The sequence below is a fragment of the Colletotrichum scovillei genome (assembly GCF_011075155.1).
Source record: "Colletotrichum scovillei strain TJNH1 chromosome Unknown Contig00013, whole genome shotgun sequence".
Lineage (NCBI taxonomy): Eukaryota > Fungi > Ascomycota > Sordariomycetes > Glomerellales > Glomerellaceae > Colletotrichum > Colletotrichum scovillei.
In genome coordinates, this window is record NW_023336271.1 from 385303 (window position 1) to 399115 (window position 13813).

Genomic DNA, 13813 nt, shown 5'->3' on the forward strand with positions numbered 1-13813 from the left:
CGTCGTTATTGCATTACCATATAAGCTCTCGAGAGGAGGAAAGATGTGCCCGTTGCTACAAGTAGATGAGCCACCAACATTTACTGGCAGACTGGCAAGGTTCGGCCAAGCCATCTCTTTTACCAACCAAAGCTTCCAATCAACAATAAAAAACGTCGAAAAGGCAACATCAATTCTCCGCGAGGTAACGAAACAAGCCTGATCGAATGGGAGACTACTGCATTTCCAAACTACCTAGATAGCCGACCGGCCTCATCAACAATGAACCACCATTAATTAAGCCCTTGCCGTTCTGCCGAGATCACCTCAGCAGCAGCGATGGTTGCAAGTATCAACCAGATAAGGTATCACATGATACCGCGTCTTGTACACAACACCACATGAAGCTAAGGCGAATCCCCGTCGCCAATGTAAACACCTCGCAAGAAAGCAAAACTACCTATGGTCGCTCTAACGCCAAGTGGCGGAGGCCATCTCCTGGCCAGTGGCCAAACACAGCCGCCGGCTCGGCACCAAGCACCTGTGAGGCTCTGACTCTCGAATACGAACGCCAACAAAAGGCTCTGCGCCAATAAGCGCTGCCGTTTTATCCCCGGCGCCATCGTACAAAAGACGTTCCCCCCCTCTCATCCTCTAGATGTACATGTATCCGATCTGGAGGCGCATTTTGTCTCTTGTGCCAGGAGAGAGCAATACGTTATTCGAAGCACGCAAATGATAGCCAAGCGTAGGCTGTGCAGAATGCAGAGTGCATAACATCTCATGCACCTCTATCTCACAGAACTCAACCTGTCACTCGTCCACCCAGACTGTCTTAGACAGCCACCCCCACACTTTCTTTTCTCTCCCGTTTGCCCCTGATTCCTCGTTCGCACAGCGATGTCTCTTATCGGCCCAGAAGCCCCCCAAAAAGCGCCACGGCTGCCAGTCCGGTGAACCATTCAAACCATCCAAAGAAGGAACTTAGACAAAAGAGTCCTTTGCAAGTGCCCCTAACGTCGAAAACCAGTGGTGCTGTCATGTTGAGCCCAATTTGAATCAACGTCTAAACGAGAGACATGTCAGATCCGCTAAGTGTAAAGCCGAGACATGCTAATGTCCCCGGACGCGGCGCAACGGGGTTCATCACCGGGCGAAGAATAGGAGACATGAACCCGAGAAGCAGAAGGAACAAGCGGCAAGGAGGCGAAGTCTCTTTTTTGCCCGCAATGAGTGAGATTGGCACTCCTCAAAGGCGCATTGCATATTCACTGCATAATATGTACGGAGTACATGAACGCACGTACGAGTTAGAGCATCTCTTAACGCGCTGATCGACCTACCGCTGCTGTGCGACGAGGCGTGCCGTGTAGCCTTGTTCGCCCTCTCGCTCTACCTTATTCAAGCGCTCGGAAAGGCGGCATGTTTTTCGTGAGAGGAAGATGTACTAGGATGGTACTGCCGCGGTGACACGGCGTCATGTCGAGCAGGACAAAAACAAACGGTGAAGCAGAACTCTCTACGTGGATGACGCCAAAATACATCAGCGGTGATTTGGACCAAGACATAAGCATATGATGTTGTGGAGCTTTTGCTTTCCGTCGAGCAGACTCCAATAAGGACGATTGATACGCAACACTCAGGCCACGCCACACCATGTGAGCAAGCGTCTCTACTCATGAATCACGAAGCCGATTGTAAGAGCAAAACAAAGGATGGTGTAAATGTTCATTATCGATTCAATGATTACTGCATCTGTGGTGAATATATGACAGTCCGAAAGGATAAGAGATTTTGTCCAAAAATGCCCCGCGCAAGAAAAGAGTAGCAAAATAAGCCGTCCATGCAAATCAAATGCCGCCCCGCGCCATGAACCCCCCTTCTAGATTTCCCATTACACCATTACCGACCCCCCAGGGAACTCGCTTGTGGTATACTCTTATGAAAAGACTTTTGTGACCGTGTCCTTTAGTCGTAATTGACGTACTCCTGCGGTGTGACGGGCCAGGCATCGATGCCGTCCTGGATGATGACGGACATACCGCCCATCATGTGGTTCTGGATGTGGCAGTGGAGCAACCAGGGGCCCGGGTTGTCGACGAGGTAGCGGACAGCCATCCACGTAGGCTGGCTGATGGCATTGGGCGTCGCGAAGGCGTCCCTGCGAGGGGGGTCGACCAAGTTCCAGAGAGTGCCGTTGGCGGCGACGGCCTCCTCGATGGTGTTCCAGGTGAAGTTACCGGTACCGGAGCCGAGCAGGAACATCTTGTTGCCGTGCTTGTGGATGGGGTGAGGAGGCTGGGGCGGGGCCGTGGCCTGGAAGACCATGTCAACCCAGGTGCCGTTCTTGGTGGAGACGACGGTTGGGTCGTTCTCGGCAGCGAGGACGCCGAAGAGGACGGGCGAGTCGTTCTCATAGTCAGCGGGGAGGAGGAAGTTGTCATTCAGGGCCCAGAAGTAGGAGCCACCCTCGCTGCGCATCTCGAACTTGTGCAGGACGCTGGCGGTCTGGGGAATGGCGATGGGAGGGAAGGGCTTGGCGAGAGCCTGGCGGAAGACACGGACATCCTTCGAGGTCGGCTTGCCATTGTCGGCGACCCAGGGAGTAGAGGCGACGATGGTGGGCTCGGGCTGACCCTTCTCACGCCACTGGAGGAGGGCGGTGCCGCTGAGCATCTGAGTAGCGATGACGGAGGCAGCGCGGATGGTGAAGTCACCCTGCTGCTTGTACTTGATGAGAACGGAGTAACGGTCACCGTTGGCGACAGGGATAGCCTCAACTTCCTGGGGAGTGACGTAGGCACCGTCCATGGCGTACACCCACATAGAGTGGTTGTCAATGGAGAACATGGCGGTGTGGAGGCCGTAGGAACCAACAAGGTCAAAGGCAACCCACTTCTCAGTGTCACAGTTGCTCTTCTCGACCTTGAAAGTCTCGAGGCCACCATCGCTAGGCTGGCAGCCATCAAAGACGCCGGCAGGAACCTTGCTCAGATCACCTTGGCCACGGGCAATGACAGCAGCGGGAATGCATCTAGATAGTGTTAGGGAGACTGATGTTTGTGGAAGGTTGCGCAGGGGTGTGACTTACGCCTTGTCAGTCATGCGAGCACCAGCAACGTTGGCCAGAACGTCCTTGCGCTCTTGGGTCAGAAGGGCATCAATTTGCTCGGGGGTACGGCAGATGACGCTGCCCTTGCCGTTGAACAGGAAGGAGTCGTAGCAGGAGAACTGGATGTCGGCGGCCTTGGAGAGGTCGTGAACCTCCTCGGAGATCATGTGGCGGTGGTCAGCGAGCAGGAGAGGAACGACCTTCTTCTCGGCCTGCTCCATGGCGTGAATGGCGGCGCTGTCGGAGGAGATCTGGCTGAAGGGCTTCTGGTGGGAGGCGGCGGGGTGGATGGTGATGGCTCCGTAGAGACCATCCTCGATGAGTCCCTCGTAGTGGGCGTGGTACCAGTAGGCACCATACTGAGTGGCCTTCCACTTGTACTCGAAGCTCTTGCCGGGCTGGATGGGCTTCTGGGTGAGGCCGGGAACACCATCGGACCAAGGGGTGTTCAACTGCTCAATACCTACAGGCATATTAGTCACCAGTCGAAGAACGTTGAATCAAGATATCTGTCTAAGCTTACCGTGGTAGTGAACGGTTGTGGCGTAGGGAAGGTTGTTGTTGACCTTGATGGTAACATCATCTCCCTCAGTGATCTCAATCCTCGGTCCAGTGAACTGCTTGTTCACCAGAATCATCTTCCTCTCGAATCCATCGGGCGAGGCGGTCTCCCAGGTGAGGTCCAAAGTGAAGCTCTTCGCATCGGCGATGGCTCCCAGCGCCAACGCCAGGGTAGGAAGAATGTAGCGTAAAACCGACATTGTGGGCAGCTGTGTGAGAACTAAAGAAATTAGAACAAGTGAATGGATAGGATCTAAGGTTGAGATCCAGAAGGATAATGAGCTGGTGTCCTCTCAAAAAAGATTCACTTGAACGAGTGGAGGGACGATCATGATATATACGGAATGGACACGGAGAGGCACTCGCTCTCTCCATGCCTAGTTCGCCGCCGGGAGCACAAGCCAAGGTGATCTGCCGTCTGCCGTGGCGCGGTCCTCTACACGGGGGTGTGAGGTATCGAAGGAGGTCGAGGTTCAAGGCGGAGGACAAGCATGAGCAGCAGCAGCATGTGCAGCGTGTGCAATGTCTGCATTGCAGCAGCAGCAAGCAGCAGCAGTATCAGAGAGAACGCCAGCCGTTCCTCGCTCGCAGATCCGGCTTACAATCTCATGGCTCACAGACCAGACCTCAGACCCAATCAAGCCGAGTCATTTGTCGTTCTAGTCGCGGGAGGTGCGTAGCCCGGGTCAAAGCCATAAACATCCATCTGCAATGTTAGCCACGTTGTAATCCATCGTCGCCATCATGATGCAGCGCGGGTTGGTTCTAGTCGCTCCTGTCTTTGCTCCCACAATCTCTTTGACTTCCTGGGCAAAAGCTAACGGTGTACTCAGCTGGCCGAAGGGTCCGTGTTTTCTTTACCTGCGCGCCGCGCGACGAGCTAGACCTTGAGAGTGGAGGAACGGCGAGGATCAAGCGGCTGAAGTGGATGATGTCAGCATATCGAGAATAACAAAAGATGAATGAAAAAAGAAACAACAAAAGTAAAAGCAGAAACTATTAGACGGGGGGCGCGGAAAAAAGGCATTGGGCTCTGCGAGAACCCAGCATAACAGCATCCTGGCTGTCGATCTTCTCGATAAGCTGCCCCCCCAACACGCCCGTATTGGTTCCTGGTTTCCCATAACGGCCCGCGGAACTCGAAAGCGTGCCGGGTAACAAAGGCGAACGGAGAGGGACCAGATGCCAAGCAGGGGTATGAACTTCTCCCCGTACCCCGAGGCCTGGCGGCGTGAGAAAGGTCCCATTCTTCCACTGTGAATCTGTTGGTTTGGGTGGGTAGGCTTTCGAGGTTGGCGCAACGCCAATGCAGCCAGTCCGGCCGCCATGCCGGTTGCAATTTCAGATTCTACCCCCGGGATCACAATGGTCAGACAAGTGGCTTGAACTGGCTAGCTGTCGTTGAAATTGACCGGGCGCGCGGACCGTCTTAGTTCCTCTCCAACGAGGAAAAGCTGGCAGCACATCTCAGGCACCGTCGACGCCTTTGCCCATCAAAATAGTTCATGCCGAGAGAAGCTCAATGCGCCACACCATAACGCTCCTCCTGAACCTCAGGAACACCAGACTCTCTTAAGCTCCCTTCCAGCCCTTTCCCCAACGTCCATGCACAATGCACAACTCTGGCATCGGTGTTCCGCCTTCTCTATTTACGGCTACCTGTTTGATGGGGGAGGGGTTAGGCAAGCCTTGGAACTACCCCATTGCTTCTAATCTGGCGTAGCTAGGTCTTCAGAGTGCTGCCAAATCTGGACTCTCTGCTGCTGCTTGCCGTTGATTCAGCCAGAGGGCGCCAGAGTGCTATTCGCAGCCACAAGGTGACTCGCCGGATATTCACCGTAAGTCAGGCTCACACGCTCAGTGCTATGCAAATGAAGCAGGGGTTCTGAACCGTTGATAGGGCGCGGAGTGGTGGCGAGCTTGAGAAGAAGAAGCGTTCATAGACGCGCCTCTGTGACACCAGAAACACACCACACATAGTCACGCCTTCAAATCAAGACAGCCAAGTCTTGACTGTGCAGACGTCTTAGTCGCCACAGATCTCTTTTTTTGATTTTGCTTCGTGGTTGTATTAGGCATGGCCTGATGTTTCAACGAGCAGGAAACATCCGCTGGCTTCTCCAGATTGCCGGGTACCTGGACCTGGACCGGGGATCTAGATAGGCGAACGCGTCGCCACGTGCCCAGACCTTTCCGAAGCAGCTTGCGCAGCTTCTCTCGTCTTTCGTCGTTGCAGTGGAGGAGATGCATGGCATGGAAGGACAATGCTGTGCCTTTCCACTGCGCTGAGCGTGTCCCGATGCATGGTGCGGCCGCCTTGAGGGAGACTCCGGACGACCTGATCACGGCCTGCCCCTCTTGTCGGATATGCCCTCTTCGGCGAGGCACATGAACCTGGTAACACCGACAGAGTGGCTCGTTCAGACCAGCGGTCAGGGTTCATCCGAATGGAACAACGACATCGCTATCTCAGATGACGCGTTCTCTTCCGTACGCCATTGAAGAATGGCTACGGATGACTGCTTCCCTCAACATCTTTCCAATTCAACAGGCAAGAGTTTTGCCATGCGCACCTCGACTTGACCATGAACATCGATTGTCGTCCTGATAATGCATCCAGTCAGTACTTCACCTCCGCCGCAACAGCCCATTTCCAGGGTCCACGTCGGACGTCACGTTTGACAGGACCACGAAGCCGGCCGCTGAGTTCGGCCTGCGGACAGTTACCCTTCAAGCCCTTTCCCATCTTGTGGGTCTGCCGAGCAGAGATCCGTGTCCTGGCTTGTGTCCTGGTTCGGACGATGGCTCTCACAGAACGGTCCTGGGTCGTTTAGCTACACCGTTTTGAGGAAGAGGCTGACAAGCACGATTAGCATCGAAACAAGCCAAGGCAATGCGGCTTCCATTCCTTTTCTTGATGAGCTATCAGCCGTAGAAGCACACAGATCTTTACCAAATTACGGAATGTGGCGCGCAACGCCATGCTGCTTCTATTTGAGTTCTCCGGGTCTGGGGCAAGGCTGGAGTTCTATCTCTAGATTGACCTTCTATTATCGTCCAGCAGAGTGTGAGAAACAGCCCGTTGGTGGCCAAACTCCCACGGCATGTGCACTTTCACACCAGGTCTAGATCGATCGAGAGAACCTTGGGGGTGTGATGGCGTTGGCTCTCGGGCAGGCAACCGTGCGTCCTGAGGAAGGCGAGAGAGACCATCGAAAGGAAGAACTAGGTGTCTTCTGCGAGGGCCTTGATACTGTCTGCTCGATAATGCTTTCCATGACAAGAATCAATGTCACAGTTGATCGAGTACGTCGGAAGAGCCTCTCAGGGCGTCGGTTGAGCCAAGTCAACCTCCAAGACCTTCCAGCCGATTTCAGTCTCCTGCCACCGGATGCCGAGATATCCACGGCGTTTGAGCAAAAGCCGGAGGCAGGTCTGCGCGGTTCCCCGTCGATCATCTCGCTGGATAACAAGGCCCTACGAGTGGTCTGTAGGCTGGAAGAAGATCCGGCCGAGTGGCCGCCTGCCGAAAGTTGCAGTCTCCAGAGGAATGGGAGGGGGAAGGGGGGGGGGGGGCTGCGAAGGCGAAGACGCACTGACGAAGTTCGAGTCCTCTTCGACTGCTAGGGCGTTCGAGGTTTCTTAGCCCGGCTGCGAACTTAGTGTCGGCGAAAATCCCAGCAAGAGCTCAAGTTCCTGCATAATCACGCAGCAGCAGAAGCAAACGACGGGGTCGGGTGCATTGCAGGAACTCCCCAATGTGTCGATGTGCGTACGCAAGTCCGGAAGGGCTGCATCCCAGCAATGATCCGTAGATGCATGTAGTGAATAGGACATTTGTGACTCGAACACCTCACAGGGAATGCCAATGGTCGCCTTGGTAGAAGGCTCTTTGCTTGGCCCGTGGCTGGGTGCTCCCTCTGATGTTGTTCAAGAAAGCCAAGGCTGCTGGTGCAGGACTCTCGGGGTTCGTAGCTCGCTGGTCAAGCCAAGATGCCGAGCAAAGCTGTGTGCGATATCAATCCATTGCGTGGCTGTTTCAGCTGTCGGTCGAGAATTCGTAAGCTGAGTAGACTACCACGTTCCATGTCTATGGTTAAGCTCGCGGCCGGTGGCGTCTCTCTGCCCTCGAATGTTTGATATGCCAGACTTCTCCCCTGTTATCTATCGTCACGGTCACTGAAGAACCTGGGAGGTAAAAGGCCTCCCATCCTAGATATCGAGATACGCCTCCTGATGCATCTCTTTAAGATCTGCTTAGTCCATTCAACGCCTCCAGAAGTCACCCGTTGATGAGCGGACCATGGACACCCCCCTCGCCTCCCCAAGCTGTCGAGAGCCGTTATAATAATGCCTCCATGTCGATCGACTGGATGCATCATAATGAAGCGTACATCATACAAAGCACTATGTTGAACGTCCTCCGTTGCCTCTATATGTGGCTCAAGCGGCAATAAGTGCAAGACTGAACCGAGACTTTCATTCAGTCTCTCAACCTCTATGTTCAGACCAGTCGGACTATTGAAGTCAGGATCTAATTTCCAACGTCTTGATTGAAGTGGATGAGAAAGTCATGCCATCCGATCATGTCTATCGAGAGCTGTGGCGAGACGTCAAGTCGGTTCAGGGTACGGGAGACCCGGCTGAGCCGTTCGAGCCGTGGAGGATTCTGGCACTGCACTGGCACTACCTTGCCTCTCGCTTTCGCAAGACGGCAGGATTCGAAGGAACGAGGATTTCTCATGCTGTCACAAAAAAATAGAGAGACAGTGATCTCAGCGCTATCTCATGACCTGTCGTCTCCAAGGATCGAGATGGTGAGCAACCGATCTGCGTTGTCATCATGGCTCCCGGCCACTTGGTGGCAACACTTCTTGCCTGCCTATTACTTGCAGTACGCATTTGGAAAACATCATGCTGCTGCATCCTGCAGGCTTCAACGCATCTTCGACGAGCAGGGCTGAGAGAGTTTTGACTTTCCTCAGACAGAGTTTGGGCACATACAACCAGCCCCAGAAATGACCAGCCACTCGGATGTGGCTGCGGGGTCAGAGATCAACTCTGCATGGAAGGCGTGACGAGCAAGCCTCACAATCACATACATTCAAAGCATACCACTTACGATTTGGAAAAGCATTCACAACAGCGGCTGTCAGGGGCGAGATATTTCTTGCAGATGGTAAATATATTTTCCCTATCGGAAGGCATCATGCTTTCATGTCCTCATACTCATCTCTCTACATACAGAAGGGGTCCAAAATATACTCAAAAGAATAAAATCAGCTCAGGTGCTGCTACCGAAGGCCGCGAGATGATTGGTTGTTTAAGCACGGACAAGGGTGAGGCCGTAGGTGGACAGGATCTCGTTGACCGGCTGGAAGTAGGTGGTACCGCCGGAAGAGCAGTCGCCAGAACCTCCTGAGGTGACACCCTGGGCCTGGGCACCAGAGTAGAAAGAACCACCAGAGTCACCGGGCTCGGCGCAGACACTGGTGCGGGTAAGACCGGTGACACGGCCCTCGGAGTAGTTGACAGTGGCACCAAGGGCGCCGACGGTACCGCAGAAGACACCGGTGGTGGAGCCGGAGCGGCAGATGGAGGCACCGACAGCGGAGGCGGTGGAGCCGGAGACGGGGAGGTCGCCACGTCCGTATCCGTCAATGTAGCCACGGAGGGTGGTTCCGGAGACGGTGCGGATGTAGGACATATCGGCAGAGCCGGGGAAGACGGAGCCAGAGAAGGTTCCGAGGGAGGCACCAGCGGAGGTGGTGGCGGTGTCGCCGGCGCTACCGCAGTGACCGGCGGAGACGAAACCGGTGGTGACGGAGAAACCGATGGAGCAACGAGCGGCACGGTTGATGAGGTAGGCGTCACCGCCGAGGACGGTGGCGAAGGTGGAGGGCATCGACTCAACGGTGCGGACCTCGAACTCGCCGGCGGCGAGACCGACCTCCTTGGCGAGGGACTCGGCGGTAGCGGTGCTGCCGGCAAGGGACTCGATGACGAGCTTGTTGGCGGCGACATCGACGAAGTAAGAGGCGATGCCAGAGGAGGCGGAGGCCTCGTCGCGGCGGGCGGGGGCCTCGATGTCAATGGCATCGAGAGCGGCCTTGGCCTCCTCGAGCTTGGAGAGGGGGTTGGCGAGGATGACGGGGGTGGCACCGGCGGAGGTGACGTCGGCGACAAGGGCCTCGTCAGTGACACCGACCTTGAGGGTGGTGCCGTCCTCGGAGATCCAGGCACCGGCGAAGCCAGCAGAGCCCTTGAGGGACTCGACGACATCGGCGGAGCGGTGCTCGAAGGCGACGCGCTTGGTGGCAGCCTCGGCATCCAGACCGAAGTCGCGCTTCATGGCGGCCAGGATCTTGGGGTGAAGGCTGGTCGCGGCCGAGGTGGGGGCACCGTAGGCGATGGGCAGGACCATGGCCAGGAAACCGAGGAACTTGGTGAGCTCCATGATTGGCGTTCTGAAGAGGTAGACAACGGGGTGGATGGGAAGTGAGGTGAGTCTAGGAGGCTGCTGAAGAGTCAGATGAGTCTAGAGTGCTGATCAAAAAAAGCTTCCAGATTGAATGACAAGATGCAAACTTATATACTCGTCTTGGCTCAAGGATCGTGAGGAGAATCATGGTCTTGTTGTTTGCTAACTTGCTATTCAAGATGGAGTCCTCCATCGCCCCAGCCATCGTGTAACTCCTCCTTCCCAATTCGCCTCCAAGCCGGCCTGTGATGTTATCGTAAGTTTCCTTGATTCCAGCTGGGCCTTCCTCAACAGGCACATCAGAAGACAATGGCCCCGCGATGTCACCGCAGGTTTCCAAGAGATCAGCGGAACTTCCTCACTAGGCACTTCGGACGACATCTGCACTGCGATGTCACCGCAGGTTTCCCTGGTATCAACAGGGCATTCCACAAGAAGCGCTCGAAAAGATATCCGCCCTGCGATGTCACTGCAGCCATGATATCACCAGAGCTCCCGCCGCCTTCCTCAAAAGGCACTTGAGAAGGGAGCTACCCCGCGAAGTGCTAGCAGTGTTAGTCGGGTGAGTCCTTCAAGGTGTCTTCGGAGACTACCGCCTACCCCGCGATGCAATGGTATACGCATAGCTAAATAGGAAGGAGTACAAGATCCTCAAGATAGGAATCAGGTTGGGCGTGTTGGGGGCAAAACTTGGGAAGTTGGGACAACCGTTGGGAAGCGCGGGAGCTGTTAGCCTGCTCATCCACGAGGTCTGGTGCAGGACTGGTTCGGCACTGGGTCTCGCCAACTGACGCCTCACACGCTTGTTTGAGTTTTGCATTATGCTTAAATGAGGTGCAGATCATCGGCTTCGGAGCGGCTGTATCTTCAGATTCGGAAGGCCAACGGGAACATGCTCGCCCGCATCGGAGATGTACAGCGCCGGACGGCCAGGCGACTAAGTTATTCGCCCATGAGGCTTTCGGTCGGCCCTCTCTTCGGGAAGGTAGCATGATGGCTTACAGACCCGAGCGTATTAGGAAGGCCAAGAGGGGGCCGCGGAGGACGGAGGTAGGCCGTAGAAACATCAAGTTGCGGGTGGGAAACCGTGGTCCCAACCCATGTATCGAGGAAACGACTGGGAGATGAAGGGCAGGCGTTGAACAACTGGTGTCTTGGCGCGGCAATTCTCCACCTCTTAGAGGTTTGCCGGCGCATCCAACCTATCAAGCGCTGCTACCCTACTATCTCTTGGCGTCTGACGAGCAGCTCGCTTGCTGGGAAGGATGCTCTTTTGGTCAGGCGACTGGCGCTTCCAAACTTAATCTCGAGTACCTGGATGGATCGAAGATATATGCAGAGTTGTCGACTACCTATGAATGCCGTGGGGAGTTGCAGAAGACAAGGAGTGAATAATAGCTGTGGTGTTGCTGCTTAGTCACAGCACCTACCTACACCCGCGGGACCCAGCATATGCCCCAGCTTCACAGACGGCCCGTTCCGGACAATAATCAGAGAAATCCTCCGAGGGCACAGCAGAAGCACGCAATGTTGTATGAAGAAACGCTTGTCAAGATAGATGCTTCAATGTCAAAAGACGCTGTTCAGAGCTGTCTCTCTCACAGAGAGAATAGTTGACAACAAGGAATGTAAGTGCGAAATCATGTTACTGAGGTATGCGGGGGTAATCCGAGAGAGTAATGAGCAACGACCTTTGCTGCGCCCGGCCTTGCAGGATCCTGCACGGACCTTGCGGAGTCTGGCGACAAACCGAAATTTGGCTGCGACGAAATGGCAAGAAGTGGAAGGTTGGCAAATGCTATTTGTTTTGTGGATGAATCGATGAATGGGGAAGCTGTGAGTTATATCAAAAGTGGGCAGATATCAACTCTTGGCATTTCTCCTTGTTGACGAATTGGCATCAGAGGATTCTTCCTTTTTATGATGCTACTGTAGTACAGAGTAAGTAATCAATAACACCTCACGTCACATGTCTGGAAATCCCACATGCACTTCCCAGCAATGCCAACACTCCTGAGACCTAAATTGCATTACTTGGATAATTCGCCTCCGCGATAAGCGCAAAGTGGCGGTACAGCTTCAACGATCAACTTATCATCAGATTCATTACCGGGCTACTAAATCATGGTACTCACCCTTCGCCTTCACGTCCACTCTCGAGCGACTTAAATTCGCCGGTCTGCGAGAGTTGGTTCTCTGATACTGCTATGTAATGACTGCGGCGTGATGGTATAGATTCCTACCCGCTTCTAGAGCTTCCTCATTAGGGAGACCTTCGGGCGACCAGCCTTTCCAACGGCGATGACAACTTGACTGACATTGTCACCCGACTCGCCCGACATGGGTATTCGTCGCCGCCAATTCCAAGCCTCACTCTCTTAGACGTTGGCGAAGGTCTTGCTGCACGCGAAATCAATTCCCTCAAACAAGTAGCAACACCGCGTCGACTGCGTTCTGGAATGACAGCAGACAGAAGGATTGCAGAGGGCTCCCGACCGTGATGTGGGCGTGAAGTCGGTTTCTATTTCCGAGTGACGCTCGGAGCAGGAGCCAAGAGCGCCTCGCCCCCATCTCTCCGTCTTGGCGATAATCAATCCAGGATGGAACTTTGGGGAAATAGTGGCGTCGCGTAGCGTCATTCGACGGGAGCAAAAGGGAGATTGAGTGGTGGCTGCAGGAGTTTCAGGGCAACAAACGGCGCCAAGTTTCCCCTGGCCCGCCCCTGTCCTGGGCATCTGGGCATCTGGGCAGCACAGTAGTAGTGGGCACGTGCGCGTCTGGAAATGTTCCAGACTCTTATATCCATCAACGCTTCAGCGACGGAACTTCCCTCTCTGTAACTAACACTAGATGGCTTTGAGCGGGCAATGATAGAGACGTGCCGGAAGCTCTAAGGGGGTTCTTGAGAATTCTAGGTCTAGTGCTGAAGCTATTCTTCATGTGGAAATGGACTGGTGAAAGAGTGATCCAATTGATGCTGAGAACTCGTCAGCCACTTTGTGGCGAATGCGGAGGCTTGATTCGTAAGTGCTTGTTCTGTGGCACAATATCCCACATCTCCTCATGAGACATGACCACATCCATCAGTACAGTTCACAAAGCTCTGATACTGGATGTCTCAATCTAATGGGAGTAAAGAGTGAGATGTTATAGTATGGGTTGGTCGCCAGCCCACATGACAGAGACAAGAATAGGGGTTTGAAATATGCAAGCTTTGCAGATCTCTGGACGACTTCTGCCATTGACATTCTTCTTTCCTACGCCCTTTCTTTTGTCTTACAGTTGCCTATTCTCGATAAAAATAAGAATAAAGATAATCAAGAATTCAATGGTGTACTAGTTTCAGTATTGAATCGATTCTCATTGAAAATACAGTTTCGTGTGAACACTCTTGGTAAGAGCTTCATGTTGGACAAGAAAGCTTTCTAAGGACATTCAAGGCTATAGAGGCTGGGATAAGAGTCCATGTCGGTTTTCTAGAAGTGTAATGTTGTTAGGCGTGAATGTCACTGAGGCTTCTGGACAACTCATGCTCAAAACAAGTCTTTCTAGCGCAACATATCGACAAGTACTCATTCGAATATAAGTAAGTAGATGGTAACTCCCAGCATTGAACATAATCTGCCAGTCAACTCTGACACGTTATCGACTTTCACATCAGTCACGCGGAATTCCAATTA

At 54.0% G+C, this 13813-nt stretch overlaps 2 protein-coding genes across 2 annotated transcripts; both read right to left on the minus strand.

Moving 5' to 3' along the window:
* Window positions 1-1947: 1947 nt before the first annotated feature.
* Window positions 1948-3852, minus strand: HER10_EVM0011225 (multicopper oxidase; the record flags this gene model as incomplete). Its single annotated transcript, XM_035480662.1, has 3 exons — window positions 1948-3013; window positions 3071-3554; window positions 3615-3852. 3 exons carry the CDS (start codon window positions 3850-3852, stop codon window positions 1948-1950), a joined length of 1788 nt encoding a protein of 595 aa, XP_035325971.1.
* Window positions 3853-8975: 5123 nt separating this feature from the next.
* HER10_EVM0005379 (trypsin) lies at window positions 8976-10109 on the minus strand (the record flags this gene model as incomplete). Its single annotated transcript, XM_035475000.1, has 1 exon — window positions 8976-10109. The coding sequence occupies one exon, from the start codon at window positions 10107-10109 to the stop codon at window positions 8976-8978; it is 1134 nt and encodes a 377-aa protein (XP_035325907.1).
* Window positions 10110-13813: the final 3704 nt, after the last annotated feature.